The following is a 19714-nucleotide window of genomic DNA, read 5'->3' as shown; positions in this document are numbered from 1 at the left end:
TAGTCCTTAGTACTTGATTCTGAGTGTCTAGTATTTAATTTTTATTTCTAATTATTAGCGACAAGTTATTATTTTTAAATTTTAGCTTTTAATTTTTAATTTTAATTTTTAATTTCGATTTTCCAAAATTGAATTTTCAGCTTTTAGTTTTCTTTTTTCAGTTCTCAAATGTTCGATTTCCAGTTTTCAGCTCATAATTCTCAGTGCTTGGTTTATGGTTTTTAGTCTTTAGTTTTCTACTCCAAGTTTTTAGTTTGTAGTTTTCAGTTTTCAGGTTATCAATATTCGGATTTCAATTTTCCGTTTTTAGGACTTAGATTTTGGTTTTTAGTTTTTAGTATTTAGTTTTTAGATCTCAGTTTTCATTATTCAATGTTTGGTTTTTAGTGCTTAGTTCTATGTTTTTAGTTGTTATTTTAAAGTGTCTAGATTTTAGTTTTTTAGTGTTAGGTTTTAAATATTTGAATCTTAATTTTAAGTTCTAAGTTTTTAGTTTCCGAGTATTTGTTATCCATTATTCTTAATTATTAGCTATTAGTTAATAGTTTTTAATTTGTAGTTTTCATTTTTTTATTATCCGTTTTTCAAATTTCAATTTTTAGTTTTCAGTTTTCAGTTCTCAATTTTCAATTGTGTACAGTATTCAGTTTTCTCTTCAATTCAAAGTCTGACGGATGAAAAGTTACTTGGGTTTTCTTTACATTGAAAATAAAATGATATCAAGCAGTATAATAATTGTAATACAGCGAACGTAAGAAGTACTTTGAGATAAACTTACTTTGTTTGACAATGTATTGAATTTTTTTGGGTACTTTCTAAGACTGAAAGTATAAAATGAAATCATACAGACTCTGGGGACGGGTATAGCGTGATGGGTAAGTCGATGCCTTTCAACGCTGCCCGTCCGCGTTCGCTTCCCAACCCTGCACATAGAGTAAGAAAGTTTGTGTGGCCCGAAGAGGCGAATGACCTTAAGGTTAAACCCTCTATAATCAAAAACAAAAAAAAATCATAAAGGCAAAATTTTTACTAAAGGCCTGAGATTAGAATTTTATCATAAGTTTTTTTTTTTCAGTGTCGGAAAATAACTATCGCGTTGTCAAAAACAAGCATGCTTTCAAGCGGAATTATTTTTGACAATGACTAAATAACTAGTCGACTGTCAAGTTTTAACTTAATGTTAAAATCATTTGCGAAATGGTCTACAGCCTAATACTATGTTCACACCTGCAGAAAATAACATGGTTTAACATTAATAATATAAAGTTAAAACCGAACTATTCACACTTGGATTACGTTCTACGCATATCGTTTGTTATTGAGTTTGTTTAGAAACACAGAAATTAAGCACTTGTGTCGAATTTCATCTCTCTTCAAGAGTGAGTTGCGGTTGATCTTTACTCTTTTTAGGTTCTAGAAATTTTGTAGTATAATTTGTAATACTTCATAATAGGAAAATCTACAGAGAAAAAATGAAAGATTACATTTCCGGCATCAAGAAGCGTTGTTTTCCACAGTTCCTCGATGTCTTTTTGGTCATAGTTTTAAATTAAATAATTCATTGCATCGAAATGGTTATTATTTAGGTAAAATGAATAATTTTAAGCAACAAATGACCAAAAGTCATAATTCAAAAACAAAAAATCGGTTGTACCAGTTTCCAGTTTTATTTCATTATAATTTCATGGCTAGGGATGTCGTAATATCGATCGATTAATCGAGTAATCGATTAATAACTCAGATAATCGAGTAATATTTAATCGAATAGTTTAAAACTAATATTCGATTATTGAGCTAATCGAATAATTAAAAAAATCCAATAGTATTGCGCATTTCATACTTGATTAGACTCTTGCGAAATAAATATTTGCACAGTCCGTTTCCCGCAGTACACACATACAAATAAGTCCAGTATATGAAAACTAGTGATGCCACTTATGCAAATTTATACCTGAATCTACAGATTTCTGATTAACGCCGTAGATATTTAAGGATTGTACTTATCAGATGTTAAATGAACATTTTAGAAATTTACGTCTTTAGAGCATTTAACTTTCATTTTTGCACCATAAAATGCGAACTGTTTCTGCAACAATTTAATAGCACATACTTTTTAAAACTTGCTTAACAATTTAACCTGGCATCCCTGATGTGCACGGCATCCTTGATGCAACTGGTATGTGATGACAGTTTGTTTCGTTTATTTTTCTTCAATTTGCAGCAGCTATAGTGAATAAATGTAAGCCACTTTTTCATATTTTTTTAAATTTTTACTATTACGGTTTTTTATTACAGCAAATATAATAACAACGGCTAAAAAAGCTCGTATATTTGCGGAGGAAAATCAAATGTCTAGATCAAATTCGGTAGTCGAGGAGGAATTTTCAGAAGAATTTATTTATTCTCAAGACGACCCTTTACAAGAGGATGACAATGTTACTGCTTTATTACCTATTGACAATTATCATAACTTATCTGATACACATAATATTGATAATAAGCCAAAGCAACTCGGACTTTCACAAAATGAACTACCAAATGGTTTGTTTGGTTGTTGGTTGCTGGTTGCCGTGCGAGACTTCAAGGGCCATAGCTCCGGTAAGGAAATGGGTAAATGGGGAGTATCCGGGAACAATACTGAACAATTCCTTCATAGTTGTTGGTTACTTTCAAAACAGTATCTAAAGCGAGAAGTGATTTTTACAGCTGATGAAAGCGGTGTTGCAATGCCTTCGTGGAGTTCCCGCTCTGTTCCCCAGGAAGATGATTTCGTACGGTTTGCTTTGTTCAACGACAAAGCTAATCATAGATGCTACACAGTAGATAAAGTTACCGCCAGTCTTTTGCAAAATTGGAGAAGCAAAGAGGTTCATTTGTTACTGCATGTTTATTCGCTTTCTGTTAATAACAAAAGTGTTTTTAAAACAGTTTGCGAAATTTTGTTACAGCCGGAAGATCGCGACAAAGCTGGAGCAGTGACGAATAAAGCCCTGGCTGTACTTGCTCAGAAGTTACGTGATATACATAGTGACAGTTGGCAGGCGAATAATATTGCGTGGATGATGTGGGCTAATACAATTTGTTGTTCCGCGCCACATCGCCAAGAAGAGCTTTTATTAGAAGCCCCTCCAGTACATTTAATAAAGTTATTTTCTGTGAAGGAATTGCCTCGTTTGAAATCAATTCGGCGAAGCTTTGCTGTTGCTCATAGTGTAAACATTGGATATCATGATGAAATCGTGTCACTTCGCGAAGCTTTCGAAGACCTGGACATAACTGTTCAGAACTTGCTCGTCAAAATGCAATTGGTAAAGCGATGCTTGGAATCTCTTGAACAACGAAATAGAACTGGAGAATCATTCATTTCAGCAGCAGAAGAAGCCGTGCAGGTTCAGGAATCTGAGCTCGGTGTCTCTTTAGCTGGTCGAGTGAGAGACATGGATGATATTGATCACTAAAGTGGAATGTTATTGCAGAAAAAAAAAAAACAAAATATATTGAGCACTTTGATATGGAGTTATATTGAATTTGACAAATTTCAATTACTTCTTTCTCTTCTCTTTGTTGTATTCAAATCCCAAAGTAACTAAATTATCTTCAAGGACAATTGTTGGATCAAATCTTCCTCCTCTTATATACCCGCATTTACGAAAAAGGTTGATTATTGAATACTTGGAAAATATAACCATCGCTTGAGCAACTGTAAATGATATGTCATTCTGATGGTTTTCGTGGTAAATTTCCTTCATAAAATTTTTCACCAATCCAAAGACTATCTCTATCGGGTTGAAGAAAGGGAAATATGCAGGAAGAAAAATAACATACACTCCTAAAGACCGCAAATATGAGATTATCTCCGAATCACAATGAATACGAGCTCCATCGAGAATCCATATGGAACAATATCCTGGATAGCACTGGACTTCACTAGAGTCAAGAGCGAATTTTTTGCAATAATTAAAAAATTTTACCCTGTTGAAAGTGCCTTCGGTACTGAAAACTTTACGAATGCCTTCCTGATTCATAAAGCACAACAACGAAATTCTGGGGCGTCTCACAAACTCGCCTCTACAAATAAACCTCTGCCCCTGTACTGCATAACCCCTTTTTCGTAACATAGATTTTGATTCAAAGCTGACATCATCCAAGAACACCAAATTGTGGTAATCCCATTTAAGTTGGCGCAATTCCTCACAAAATCTAACAATATCTTCTGCTTCGAATTTGTATGGCTCTACGCTCAAGCGTTTTCCTAGTCAATCCTTCGTGGTGAAGTATGCGACATATTGAAGAGGCCGAAATTGCTATGTTGAACTTTCGAGTGAATAACTGTTTTGATTCTTCAAGGTACAACGTTGGATTAGTAAGGTATAAATTCACCAACCATTCTCTTTTATAACATCCAAACTTTTGTAAATCACGATTATAATCTTTTCTTGAAAATGATCCATTCCGTTGAAAACTATTAATCCAGTTGGCGATTGTTGATTTGTGCTTCCTGAATATGACGGCCAACTTAACTTTTGATAATCCAAGAAAATAATAACCGTATAACACATGATAAATAGTGTTTACCGATGCGCGTCGCTTAGATATTTCTATAATTATATCCGCCATCTGAATATTCGAATATAAATATTCAACACCTCCAAGTATTAGAAATAAGTCTGTCTTGATGTTGACATTACAGACGTAAGATGTCAAAAATTTGCAATAGTATTAGTGTGCGATAGAAAAGTTTCTGTCAAAATATTTAGCGCTAGAGTCTAAAAATTCACGGCATTAGCAATAATAATCGAATGAATAATCGAGTAATCGATTAATAACCCAGGTAATCGAATAAATTTCAATCGATTAGTTACAAAATTATACTCGATTATTAAATAATCGAGTAATTCGACATCCCTATTCATGGCTACTCTGATGAAAAACTGATTCGACAACAGCTTGTCAATTGACACAGTCGAAAACTGACGACAAATGCTTGCAGGGTTGTGCTTGACTGACAATTATATTATGTTATTTAGGGCAAACATGCCTTAATATGACGCTTCTGAATATGAAATAACGCAAAATGAAAACATAAAATCAGAGTTAATAATGTTCACACCGGCAGAAAATAACATGTTTTAACGATAGTAATATAATGTTAAAACCGCACTGTTCACACTAAGATTATGTTATACGCATGACATATCACTTGGTATTGAGTTTGTTTATAAACAAATTGCAAAAATGCCTACGTCGCAGGTAGGAAAGAAAACGTATTTTGACAACATCCGAAAAATAAGAAATAAGCCAGGTACTCCTGGCTCCTCTCCTAGCTATGAAGGATATTATCGTTTCACTCTTATTGCCAACGTTTCGAATGTTTTTGAGCAGCAAATAACCAAAAAAGTCATCTTTTAATTCAAAACCAAAAGTGGTTGTACCAGTCTGCGTTGCCAGGGCGTTTTTCCAAAAATCTGTATTTGGCGCAAAAATCTATATGTACCATATCGGTATCAGAGTCTTTTCTACATAAGTAGTAGAAAATGTCATCAAGAGGTGAGCAAAAAAAAAGGTCCCACGACTATCTTTCCTCATGTCTATTCAAGCTAAAAACCAAAATCGGTACTTATCTGTGAGTTAGCAGTATTTCGGGAGTACATATCTGTATTGCGGTATAGACGGCAAAAATCTGTATAAACACCAAAAATCGGTATACCTGGCAACGTTGGTAGCAGTTTTCAGTTTTGTTTTATTATGATTACATGGCTACTTTGACGGAAAACTGCTGTTGTTGAACAACTTGTCAATTGACATAGTCGTAAAGTGACGGAAAATGCTAGCAGGGTTGTGCTTTACTGACAATTATATCATGTTATTTCGGGAAAACATGTTTTAATGTGACGTTTATGAATATGAAATAACGCAAAAGTAAAACATGTTATTTCGCTTAAAACATGAAATCGGAGTTATAACATGTTTTACCTCATAGTGTGAACATAGTATTAATGTGACGTTTCGCAAAAGGAAAACATGAAATCAGAGTTAAAACACGTTTTAACTCGTAGTGTGAACATAGTATAAGTTGTTATTCCGCGCAAAAGGTTTTATACAATCTTTGAAAACAATTTAAACATTATTATATTACTTGTTCAAAGCGGAATGGTTGATAGCTGCTACAAAACATGTAGTCATTGCTGAATCAACTACAACACCCTAATTAAATCCCAAAATTATTCGAATTACTACTTGGGCAGCCCGTCGAGTGGGAATAGTTATTTTCTAAAAAAATGTCGGAAATCGGAAAAACCTGGTGTCTAGTTTTGAAATGAACCGCATATTGAATCATATTTCACTACTTGGTAATACTAATGTCCAATAATATTCAAAATTAGTTTTCAAAAATACAATAATTCGTTTGGAACGATAATTTGCAGAACTGGAGAATCCGGCAATTTTCGGTTCGTACCGAAAAACCTTTCATTGCGGCAATTTAAACGCCTCTGAGTTCATATCAGTACCAACACGAGCGGCGAACGAAATCTGTTTCCAGAGTCCATTTTGTTTTGGCAATCGGCCATGCTGGTTCTTCACAAGTTTCAGAGTACATTCTGTTGAAATGGCCCACAGATTAATCAACATCCCATTAGTTGAAAATTTTCCAGACCAAATCACTCACACACAGTTAATCAAATTGTTCAAGCCTCGGGCCAAGATTTCTGTAGAGACGCGTGCAATAAAATTGCTTAACTCAACGGACAACGGCATCGTTTGTTTTTTTTTTTGTAGAATGACAACAATGAAAGCAGGACAGGCCGAGATGACACTGAAGAGAGGCACGGCCTACTTGTTCTTTTGTTTTTTTTTTTTGGCAGTGGTTCTAGCGAAACCGAAATTGATGGGCCACCAACCCTGTCTGTGCTTCTTAATTCTTCTCGAAAAGCTTTGCCTGGCATTTACGGATCATCGAAAAATCGCCGGACTGATTTTTCGATATAGTGGTTTTCAGCTTGACATAGAATGCGACGGAATCGTCGCAGGATTGCGAAATAATGAGCGTCAGAACCACTGATGCCAGGTTTGCGGATTGATATGTAAATTTGAAATTTCGTTTGTTAGCAGACTTTGCAATTAAGCCGACTTTTTTGCAGATTTTCGAAATTTTTATAAACAATCATCCATTTTAATGACTTTTGCTATTACTGTAGGGTTTTCGTTTGGTTTTTTCGTCATACTTCTAAACATTGAGGTCGCATAGGACCATTTCTAATACGCAGACGCCTAAAATTTCACCTGGCATCGCTGCCAGAAAATTGGACAGTTTTTTTAACCCCTTCGCTGTCTGTTGTATTGAAATTAACTAGCATTAGAGGCAAAAGAAAAATTAATCGGCTGTTGGATTGAGGCCAATTGCATTTTCAACTGGTAAAATTCCTTAGCGACAATTGTTATTTCATCGAAAGCATCAACAAATGTATATCTGTCAAAGACGACCAACCTTTTAGAGTAGACAAATAGCACAATCGATTAAAGCACGAGGTTTTGAAAACCAAGGCGTCGATTAATACAAAATATAAATGAAAAGGGTACATACTAAGCACAAAATAATAATTACGTACGATTCAGACGATCCGTCTTCTTTTGTCACAGTCAATCTCCGTCACTGGCACCGTCAACATTAATTACATGTATTCTTATGGAGCCATTCACACGTAACGTCACCGTCACGGAACGTCTTGACGGACGGAGCGTGTGAACGTTCCGGTAAAGAAAGTATTAAACTAATTTTGACGGAAGCTGACGTTTCGGTGACGGAAGGAGGCGGATCGTCTGAATCGTACATTATGTCAAATAAATAGCACACGCTTAAAAAATCCGTGCAAGTTAAAGCCATAATCATACGCATTATCAATATGAATTAATTATGACTGCAGTTTTCTTAATAATTAGTTGTTGTAACGGTCAATTTAAAAAATATTTTTTTCTGGCTTGTGGTCTCGAAGGGGTTGAATAGATGCGAATGACAGTTTCGCTATCTTTGCGGCATTTTGTCGCTATCTTATCGCATCGCAATCTTTTCTAGCCGACAGTGAAAATCACTATACTGTTACCAACCAAGCGTTTCCATACTGCAGGCCGATGGATCAAAACCCAGCGGGCGTTTGGTGGATCATGCGGCGAAGGCTAATCTTGGAATTTTCTCATTTCTCTCGGTGACGGCATGGAAAATCCTTGCCCCTGGCCGGCAGGCAAACCGACAGAAGTTGAGAGGATTATGAACGGGTGGTTTAACGTCGAACGATTTTTTCTTTCTTTCTTTCTTTTTATCCATCGGTGGTCATTGTATAAAAACTGACAAAAACAAACGTCCGCCTACTGCCACCGGTCCGCCACCCCCCGCAGGGCATTGAAGCGAGAGTGGATTGGAAAAATTAAGCACAGGATCGGCAAGCCAGATTAGCTGGTTTTTTTTACAAATCAATCCATCAGCACTGATCGAGTGATTCGATGGAACATGAATGAAAAAATCAAATTAACTACAAATTGAATGGTGGAGGGGGAATTCATGGGCGAATGAGCTTGGGGGAGACGGTCAGAAAGTTTTCTGGGACATTGAGTTTAATCTAAGGTTGAAACAAAATTTTATTTAAATGTTTTTTTTTTCGAAGCACATTATAAAATCAATATTGCTTTTGGTTAGGATTTTTCAACATTTTCAGTTTTGTCTAGTTAAACTTTAGATAAAATCCAATCTTACTTCTTTTGTTTATGTCGTAGTTTTTGTTTTTCTTGTCGTCATAAATAGAACTGTTCCAGTTTTGAAATAGCTAATGTAGCCACATCCCGCAAAAAAAGGGAACAAAATACAAAACCGTGGCATTATTTGTGAAATCGAAGAAAACCACAGCCAGTAGTAGACAATGACCGACAAAGGGAAGGCAAAAAATGTTCTTATCATGTCGAATTGTTAATAGCCTTGTTACCAAAAGTAAGGAGGTTGGCCACGTCGGTTGAATAACCAGAATCGTTGTTGAATCGCAGCAGGCGGAGAAGCAGAAACGGGCATTCTGCCGTACTGCCGTTGATGGGTACGGGGAAATTAAGAATGTAGAATGAATTTTATCGTATGTGATGTGGTTTTGAGTGAGAAACTTTTCCCATAAGAGAGTGGTTGGAAAGAACATGATTTCATGGTAGGATAACACGTTTGTGTGTTAATTTCTTCAGCTTCCCCAGATGTAGTTCGGGAATAGGATCGATCGAATGTAAAAGGAAACCAGTTGGAAATTTGCTATATTGCAATTGAGACAAGCCGAGTCTCTATCGAACACAAAAAAATCTCTTTTGTACCTAACTTCGTAGAAATCCAAAAGAACTGACAACTTTCGTTGCCTAGACAACTAATGCCAGGCACGTACACAACGCAAGTAACCGAGTAGCTGGTCAAACATAATTAGAGAACTACTTCTCTCTTCGCTTCAACTGACGTCGTCGTAATTACTGGCATTCATGTTAATCGAATTTGTTCTTTCATTCCATTCGTCAACTAACTCAACAGGTAGGCGATGAGATTCTAGCCGTCAATCTGGTCGACGTTACGCGGATGTCACTGGATGATGTGGTGATAATCATGTCGATTCCACGGCGTCTTGTGCTCGCCATCCGGCAACGGCGTGGTTCACGGGGGGCTAACTCCCCCGGGCCCCATCAAATGTCGCGACCCGAACAGAAACCCCCGCCGGTTGTGGTTATCAAGCGGGATCTGCGGGATGACGATTTGGACGATTCGGACCGGGCACCGCGTTCGTCGAGATCTTCGCGGGAGCGACGGACAGGGGATGGTCGTGAGATGACCGAATCCCGTTCACGGCTAGGGTTGGGCCTAAACAATTACAGCCCTCAGAGTGAACAGTTAGACTTGTATTACAACAGCCGCACAGGCCAGCCAGTGGAAACACCGAGCTGGGGCTACAAACCACCGCCACCACCGTCTGTCATTACCGAGCAACCGAAGGGAACCCATGGTTTTCAGACATCTCACTCGTATTACCAGAATGCCGGGACATTGGAGAGCTTGGCAGAGAAGGTGCACGCTTTCTATCCGAGCAACACCACCAGCCGTCGATTGTCTGCCGGAACTGGCGTTAGCATGTCACAATCCCACCAACGGTTTCCGCGCAGTGGCTCGGATCAACATCTGCCGCGGGTCGAATACGCGGATTATGCATCGCTCGGAAGACATGCCCTCCTACGGTCTAGTCTGAAGTCTGATCTGGTACAAGCGGCTCCAATCGCTGGTGGTACCCTCGGTCGTTACGGACGTTACGATCCTCCACCGTCATCACGCACACCGAAATATGCTCCATCACCGTTGGGTGCCACTGGTTCTCTTCAGCGGCGTTCCCGTCCGGCAATAGATTACTCAAGCGATACGGAAGCTACGATCGGTCCCCGACCTAGCTATTATTACTATAACCACCCGGCGATGGCTGCGGCAATCCAACGTGGCAGCACACAGGCTCTCGGTGGTGGCCCAGAGTTCGCCAAATTCAATTCGTTACCGAGGGAACGGCCCGGATCCCGAATGGGTCTCCGCAGTCGGATCGGCGATCGTCTACAGGATGAAACCGATGGTAACTTATCCGCTCCTGAGTACTCACTGCCCATTCGGAGGGATCCTCGTGATCTACGCCAGCGAATTACCGCCAGCCCTTCAATATTCACCTCGGATGAATACCGAGCCTGGTTACGACGAGCTCCCAGCAGTTCAGCCATCTGCGAACAGATGCGAGCTTCCCGCGACATCTTGAACCAACAACGGGCGCATCGGTTCTCCTGTTCAGCAGAAAACATTCACGATGTCCTGAAAAATACCGAACACATCTACAGCAGCCGAACCGGTCTCACCGGCGGAACACTCGATCGGCATAGCCTAACGGTAGGCGGCCCACGAATGTCTTCACTGCCAGTACGATCCATGTCTTCACAGCACATCGGACCGTCCTCCATTCGATCGCCGAGTGTTCGCCGTATGCGGCAACTACTCGAACTGACCCAGGGTGGCCCTGGAGGTGTACCGGGTTCGGCTATGGCAGCCCTAACCGGTCACCAGAGCCCGGCACCGACACCGAGCACAACACTGCCGCGAGCTCACCGACAGATTGATATTAATCCGGCCGAGTACACCAAGTACAAGCTGGATAAACCAGGTAGGACTGCATAAACCCTTGAATCAGATCATCTTTGAATGGGTTGATTTGTTTTTTTGCTTTTTTTAGTGGTGGACGCCATTGGAATGTCCGGAATGCTTTGGATTCATCTACTGGCGGGTCGTGGCCTACGGGCCATGTCAGAAACCACACAGACCCAGCAGCCGATGATCCGGGATCTGTACTGTGTGTTGGAGTGCGATCGTATTCACAAGGCTCGCACGGTCGTTCGATCCGGTGATCTACAATTCGATTGGGATGAATCGTTCGAACTGGACCTGGTGTGCAACAAGCAGTTGGACGTTCTGGTCTACTCGTGGGATCCGCAACATCGACACAAACTGTGCTATCGGGGTGCCCTATCGCTCACCACACTGCTCCGACAATCACCGATTCATCAGCTGGCACTGAAGGTGAGTGGTTTTGTCGTCGTAACCCCAAACGACTCTGTTGGTGATTTTCTATGAGTTCTATTGTTAGGTTGAACCACGAGGTACGATCTATCTGCGCCTGCGACATACTGACCCATTCCAGCTGTACAGGCGCCGTGGATTGCCAAGCCTGCGGGCAAGTGTTCCGGCCTTGTTCGGTGCAGATCTGGAAACGGTGGTGACGCGTGAATCCAAGGGTGCTCCCGGAAGCGCTCCAGTTCCTATTATTCTGCGTCGCTGCGTAGAGGAAGTCGAACGACGAGGCCTGGACATTATCGGGCTCTATCGGTTGTGTGGTTCAGCTACCAAGAAGCGACTACTGAGGTTAGATCCAGTGTGTAGCGTATTGATTCGAGAATTGCTACTATTCGATATTTGTGTTACAGGGAAGCATTCGAGCGGAATAGTCGAGCCGTGGAATTGACACCGGATCACGTGCCAGATATCAACGTCATTACCGGTGTCCTCAAGGAGTATCTACGCGAGCTCCCGGAGCCTCTGTTTACCAAGTGCTTGTTCCAAATGACCGTAGATGCGCTAGGTAGTTTGGTCATCTAGGGTAGGAACTGAATTACTAATCACCTTGGTTATTGCTCTTTCAGGTGTTTGCTTGCCAGATGACCCGGAAGGTAATGCCAAGTTGATGCTCAGTATTTTGGATTGTTTACCAAGGGCAAATCGGGTAAGTGAATCATCGGATCGGTCTAGATTATTTAGTTAACTCACACACACGCTTCAACAGGCGACATTGGTTTTCCTTCTGGACCATCTTTCGCTGGTAGTTTCGGCATCTGAACGTAACAAGATGTCCGCCCAAGCCTTGGCTACCGTTATGGGTCCTCCGTTGATGCTGCACTCATCCAGCGCCGGTCCCAATGAAGAGATCGATCACGCACAACCGATCGCAGTGCTCAAATATCTTCTGCAAATTTGGCCCCAGCCTCAACATGGCACCGGGCACGTTGGTACTTCAGGTAACGTAATCTCTGACTTCCTGCTAGCAAGCGTCCAACTGCAAGTCTAGACGTTGTGTGTTTTGTTTTTAGTTTACATGTATTGTTATTTTGTTTTGTCTTCTTTTGATCGAATAACAATTGTGTTTTCCTAGCCAACGCAGCCATCATTCCGCCAGCCAAAATTGTCAGTCACGCACGGCATTTCTGTTGTGTTATCCGTTATTATTTGTCACCCCCAGGTGACCGGTGTTGAATGCAAACCGTACAATAGTGTTAGAATTGTTTCACTTTATGTTAATCCTATTTCGAAACAAACAATCACTTGAAAAGCCTCAGCATGTGTCCATAATTCATGTCAAACGGTTGATTCATGCTAGGAATTTCTTTAAGAAAAGCCATTGGCAATCCCAGTTCTTGTTCATCTTTGCAGGAATCGCCACTCCTTTGCCATCGCATCACACTCTCATCAGTAGTAGTAACTCATTGTAGCTAACACCCCGCCCACTCAGTTTTTGCCTTCCATTCGATACCCAATCTCGCATAACCACACGCACAAACTCACACACGCTCAGCCAATCATAGAACAAATGCAAGCTTACCCAGTTAAGCGCTCTCACACAAACAACTGTCTTCGTATTGTTTGTTTGTTTTTTTTTATAACAAATCATGTGCAATTTGCTGAAACTGCTGAATGAAATATTTCTCAACAAACTTTTCTTTTAAGTAGTCGATCGAATTGGAAAACAAAAACCACAACCGAACGAAACTTTGAACAACTGTACAAATATCCATATGTGTTTGTCCTTTTCTGTGTAAATATTTCTCTTATTTCGATTGCCTTTCAATTATACACTTAGAACTGAACGCTTAACCAGTACTATAACACAATTCTTCCAACACTCAACACTCAAAAATAGACAACAGCAAATGAAAAAAAAACAAACACAGTTGGCCCACAACTACCTTGTGTGAGAACAATCCGTCGTACCTCGATTCGAATACGATAAAGTGTGCGTTCGTGTGTGTGCGTGAGTACGTGCGTCTGTAGGTGTGCTCTTTCAGGCGCTGCGAATTTATACTACGAATACCAATCAATGACTACGAATACCAATCAATGAATAGGAGTGAGCGATTCCTGCCAATGGACCGACCATAACCACATGCTCTGTTTGTCTCCGATTCTCCAGTTCAGCACTGTGGGATTGATGTTTAGTTTCATTTTCTCTCTTTTCACATCCATACTCACTCACACAAACATACATACACACACACACTGTGTTCGATTTGCTCATCAATAGAGAATAGAAACCCCGTGGATCATGCTCTGTGTGTGTGTATGTTTTGTTTTGACATTTTTCAGTAGATTGTGTACATACATATTTATCGCTATATTTGTGACCAGATTTGTGAGATGTCATTCCGAAAGTAGACAGCAAGTCAGCGTTTTAGTGTTTAGAATAGAGCCATGCCATGGGGTGAAAAGTGCTTTCTGGGAGCTGCGTTTTCTTAGAGATTGAATTCGAAACCTTGTAGGATTAGTCCGAATTAGTAAATATTCCAAATTCAACCATGGAAAATAAATCTATTTTAATGAAATATCTTTATTTATCTTTATCAAAAGACTGAAACCGCCCACATTATCAGATCCGAATGGATTCCGAATCGGCGAGAAATTTTCATTCGAAATTCCATGTGGAATTCCGAATCAATTCCAACTCCAGTGCAACAACCGATTCCGAATAAAGTTCGCCTACAACCGTTTGATTCAGAAATCATTCGGAATTGAGTGTGAAGATGCGGACTGAATTGTCAATTCGTCTTCTTCTTCTTCTTTCCCGATTTTGCACGTTTTCGTGCTGATTTACAGCTTATTTTTAAACGAAAACATTATATATTTGAATATACAAATTAAATCTTCATATTTTTCGGATATACAGAACTAGTAAATAACCAGTTCTTCCTAGAATACCAACATAAACTGTTGAAATTCGCTGGAAATTAATAAAACGGTCTACCTTAGTCAGCATTATCCATTCCTCTAGCTGGGGTGTAGTGAAAAGGTTTAAATCGCCTAAATTTTACACTAACACATTCATAAAATAAGCGAATATTCAATGAAATTTATAATGTCACTGTCAATCAGGTTGATCGAGCAGCCAACTCAGGCGAAAATTCTAGCACTGAACCGATCGTGCACTATTAAATCATGCAGTCGAGTAATATGTTAATTCATTGCTCATTCCGTCATTTCGATAATGTGGGCGAACCGTGAACCGAGCTCATCGATGGGTCCTATTGAAATGATACTTTAGAAATTGCAGACAACTTTATCTTGAGTTTATCTTTGATATAAACGGCTTCCTACTTTTTGACGAAAATTAAATGAAGTATCAGAGACCGGGGTGAAAATGGCCACAAAATGTGCGGAAAAAGAAATATATTCACTCGGAATGTTACGAAATGCAACCAACCTCGACATCGAAATTCTCAAAATGGGTGGGGCGAAAATGGCGAGTCTCATTTTGGCGAAAAAAAAACAATCATACATAATCAAACGTTTTTTTAAATAAATTGTTTGACTTTAATGATATCTTGCAACTGTTTTGTACATGAAAAATAGCATTTCATCTTTAAATTACTACTTTTGTCAAAGAAATATGAAAAGTTATGAGAAAAAAAAGTGAAATAAAATGCAATGGTTTTTTAACTATGACCAACATTTTCATTAATGAAAGCACGTACCAGCTACTTAATTTTGGCAAAAACCATACCTGCCCAAAAATGGAATAGTTGTGCGAATTACGAGGGGAACGACAGATCCGGATAATATTGATGAAAAACAATAAACCGCTGAAAACTAGTCGAATTGTCTGTATCTTAAATATTACATCTAATCGTTTAAAAGCGAACCTAACCTAAGTTAAGAAAATCAAAGCACATGCGATCTCAAGAAAAAAATGTTCAATCTGTATCATATCGGTATCAGAATCTCTTCTACACAAGTAGTAGAAAATGTCACCAAGAGGTGAGCAAAAAAAAGGTCCCACGACAACCTTTTCTCATGTCTATTCAAGCTAAAAACCAAAATCGGTATTTATCTGTGTGATCCGTGAATTATCGGTATTTTGGGAGTACATATCTGTATTGTGGTATAGAGGTAAAAAATCTGTATAAATACCGAGAAATCGGTATACCTGGCAACGTTGGAACCAGTTTTCAGTTTTGTTTTATTATGATTACATGGCTACTTTGATGGAAAACTGCTGTTGTGGAACAGCTTGTCAATTGACATAGTCGAAAAGTGAAGGAAAATGCTAGCAGGGTTGTGCTTTACTGACAATTAACAGTTCGGCTGAGCAGTTCGTATCGTTGAATAGAAACACACATTTTTTTGCCAAAATTCGTTTTTATTATTCAACATAATTGCCATCAGAGGCGATACAGCGATTATAGCGATCTTCCAACTTTTCGATACCATTTTTGTAGTACGATTTGTCCTTTGCCTCAAAATAGGCCTCAGTTTCAGCGATTACCTCTTCATTGTCTCTAAATTTTTTACCAGCGAGCATTCTCTTGAGGTCTGAGAACAGGAAAAAGTCACTGGGGGCCAAATCTGGAGAATACGGTGGATGATAGAGCAATTCGAAGCCCAATTCGTTCAATTTCAGCATGGTTTTCATCGACTTGTGACACGGTGCATTGTCTTGATGAAACAAAACTTTTTTCTTCTTCAAATGAGGCCGTTTTTATGAAATTTCGTCCTTCAAACGCTCTAATAACGCTATATAATAGTCACTGTTGATGCTTTTTCCCTTTTCAAGGTAGTCGATGAAAATTATACCATGCGAATCCCAAAATACAGACGCCATAACCTTACCGGCCGATTGTTGAGTCTTTCCACGCTTTGGGTTCGATTCATCGCGTGCAGTCCACTCAGCTGACTGTCGATTGGACTCCGGAGTGAAGTGATGGAGCCATGTTTCGTCCATTGTTATATATCGACGAAAAAAATCGGTTTTATTTCGATATAACAGCTCCAAACACTGCTCAGAATCATCAATTCGTTGTTGTTTTTGATCGATTGTGAGCTCACGCGGCACCCATTTTGCACAAAGCTTTCTCATATCCAAATATTCGTGAATAATATGTCCAACACGTTCCTTTGATATCTTTAGGGTGTCAGCTATCTCGATCAACTTCACTTTACGGTCATTGAAAATCACTTTGTGGATTTTTTTCACGTTTTCATCGGTAACAGCCTCTTTTGGACGTCCACTGCGTCATCGTCTTCGGTGCTCATATGACCAGTACGAAATTTTGCAAACCACTTACGAATTGTTGCTTCGCCCGGTGCAGAGTCTGGATAACACTCATCAAGCCATTTTTTGGTATCGGCGGCACTTTTTTTCATCAAAAAGTAGTGTTTCATCAACACACGAAATTCCTTTTTTTCCATTTTTTTTTCACAATAACAAAAGTAGCTTCACTCAAAATGCAATATCTCACAAACTGATAATCAGACAGCTGTCAAATTTATACACGTATCTTTTGAAGGTTGGTACTAACTGAAAATGGTATGGATTTAATTCTAGTGGCGCCCTCTCATAGGAACGATACGAACTTTTCAGCCGATCTGTTATATCATGTTATTTCGGGAAAACATGTTTTAGTGTGACATTTTTGAAAATGAAATAACGCAAAATTAAAACGTGTTATTTCGCTTAAAACATCAAATAGTGTGAACATAGTATTACTTGTCTGGGTCTGGCTAAATAAATTCAATACACCAATCCGCAGTGTCAGATAGATTTTTTAGTTAGTTGAATTTGATTTTGTTTGGCCCAGCAGCCTCAAATATAATCTATTCATGATGATTTGCCAAACAATACTATGTCGAGACGTCTGTAAATCTTGATGCGAATAGAATATTGATAGCCTTGTTGAGACTTATTTAATTTATCTTTGTGTCGATATTTCCAAACGTCTTTTGAAAGACTAAATGTAAATTCAGCTCATCAACTATCAACTATTCAAGTCACTTTGGGATGCAATTATCTGCATCCTAATTGACAAAAGCTCTTCGTAGACGTCCCAGTCTGTATGTCAGGACTGGTAACAATATCAAACGAGATCATTTAAAGATCAGCCAATGTTCCAACTCCGGAATTTATGTTTGATCTGTCTCAATCAATACAATAAGCAGTACTACTATTGCTACTCATAATTAACATCTCAACATTTCAATGAGTAGGACAGAGCCGGTTTGAAATCATACTTGACCAAAAGTTGCATCTTTTTCGGTTTGGTTGTCTATCGCAGAACAAATATCTGTACTGTTGTGTGATCATTATCCGATATTACCGTATTTGTGAGAATGCGAACACGATGCATTTCACGTTGATTAGGTATACTATAGAGTAACAGAGGTATTTTGGCCCACTTTAGAACTGATTTTATTTTGGCCCACTTTGTTAAAATACACTGAGGTCTTTTTTTATGCGGTCTTTTTTTATGCGGTTTTTTTTTACGCGACTTTTTTTATGCGAATTTTCAGAGTTATGCGGTTTTTTTTTACGCGAAGTTTCAGAGTTATGCGGTTTTTTTTTATGCGAATTTTCAGAGTTATGCGGTTTGCCCTTCTGCGGTCTTTTTTTATGCGAAGTTTCAGAGTTATGCGGTTTTTTTTTTATGCGAATTTTCAGAGTTATGCGGTTTTTTTTATGCGAATTTTCAGAGTTATGCGGTTTTTTTTTTATGCGGTTTTTTTTATGCGGTACGTAAATTCGCATAAAAAAAGACTTCAGTGTATCCACCAAATGTTGTAATATGTTTGAAAAACCCTTCCGCAATAAGTACTTTAATGTGATTAGCTTCAAATTGATGCAACGTGGGTTACTTAACATCGATTAAATCCATAAAGGTTGTTAGGTGTGCCAAAATACCTCTGTTACCCTATTCAAGGGAGGGGAGCAAATGAAGTGTTCGGTAATTCATACCCACCAGAAACATAATTTCTATGTGAACTCCATTTTATGGTTTCGTGTTCATCTTCTTTAGTGTGTCGTTTTTTTTAATTATGAATGGTTCCTAAATCTTATATCTCAATACCGGAGGCTGTCTAAACGTAAAAGTGCTCCTCAATCTGTGTACTGCAAAACCTATCCTCCCTTTCACTTCCTTTCACCCCCTAACTCTGAACCTGTCGATGTGCGCAACCCGTCAGTGTGAACCGAACAATTTACCTACATGTGCAATCCGAACGGCAAATTTCACAACTCACTCACATGAAGCATACGCAATATCTCGTGGTTAATTCAGAGTCCTATGTAGACAGGTCGGCGCGGCGAGCCAGTAGAGCCGCGTGGAAACAAAGCCAGTGCGTTGCAAGTGGGCAAATCACCGGCGCCTCTCCCGTCCCTCCCGTCGGCCAGCAGCCTCCACAAGCTCCATCATCTTCAACAGCAACAACAACAGCAGCAGCTGCAGCCGTCGCCGGCACAATCTCGTCTGGCCCCGTCGGCATCATCCTCCCTGATGGTGGGGTCGGCGGGGGCTATCTCCCGTTCAGCAACCAGCAGTCCATCGGCAACCTCCTTCCAACTCGGTCCGCATCCGCTCTCAGCCACTCCCAGCAATCTACAGTATCAATCAGTAGTGGCTCAGTTAGCTCAATCCCATCGAGTCTCGCAACAAGTGGGCCAACAGGTAATTACACACACACACAGACAGACACACCACCACCAGTCCAATCAAATCACACACTCACACATTAAAAAAATGAAAGATCAGCCACACACTGACACCGATCCATCCACACGCAAGCTAAACTAGTGTTGATCACTTTTTCACACACCTGTGAATCATTGATTTTGATAGCAGATCTTTTAGCCACCTCTGGCCAAACTCCTCAATTCGACTGGTTTGTAATCGAACTTCTTCTTGTTGTTGTTGTTTTTCCCCTATACAGCACCATCTATTGGAGGCCTCAGCGGCCTCGGCGGAGCCCGGCCAATCGCCACATCACGCCACACCCTCCCCAAGCTCTAGTTCCACTTCGTCGGCCTCCGGATCCGGATCCGGTAAGTTACTATCCGCCTCGTTCGTACTTCCCGTTCATTCAACATTTCAT

At 39.6% G+C, this 19714-nt stretch overlaps 2 protein-coding genes across 3 annotated transcripts in view; both read left to right on the top strand.

The window, feature by feature from the left end:
* Positions 1 to 19714, top strand: part of LOC131433731 (rho GTPase-activating protein 100F) — a 116024-nt gene that overhangs the window by 76872 nt on the left and 19438 nt on the right. Inside the window, exons 6-13 of one of the 2 annotated variants that reach the window (XM_058600306.1) lie at positions 9548 to 11198; positions 11268 to 11611; positions 11679 to 11953; positions 12016 to 12173; positions 12232 to 12311; positions 12372 to 12603; positions 18920 to 19290; positions 19553 to 19664. In XM_058600306.1, coding sequence (XP_058456289.1) covers positions 9548 to 11198; positions 11268 to 11611; positions 11679 to 11953; positions 12016 to 12173; positions 12232 to 12311; positions 12372 to 12603; positions 18920 to 19290; positions 19553 to 19664 — 3223 coding nt within the window. The remainder of the gene's footprint in view (positions 1 to 9547; positions 11199 to 11267; positions 11612 to 11678; positions 11954 to 12015; positions 12174 to 12231; positions 12312 to 12371; positions 12604 to 18919; positions 19291 to 19552; positions 19665 to 19714) is intronic. The other variant, XM_058600314.1, reaches the window with a different exon arrangement.
* LOC131433858 (uncharacterized) lies at positions 1769 to 3635 on the top strand. Its single transcript, XM_058600466.1, has one exon. It carries the CDS (start codon positions 2349 to 2351, stop codon positions 3456 to 3458), a length of 1110 nt encoding a protein of 369 aa, XP_058456449.1. The 5' UTR covers positions 1769 to 2348; the 3' UTR covers positions 3459 to 3635.

The sequence above is a fragment of the Malaya genurostris genome, chromosome 1 (genome assembly GCF_030247185.1).
Source record: "Malaya genurostris strain Urasoe2022 chromosome 1, Malgen_1.1, whole genome shotgun sequence".
In the NCBI taxonomy this organism is placed as follows: domain Eukaryota; kingdom Metazoa; phylum Arthropoda; class Insecta; order Diptera; family Culicidae; genus Malaya; species Malaya genurostris.
Note: the sequence above shows the minus strand (reverse complement) of the source record. Positions and strands in the feature narration are given on the sequence as shown.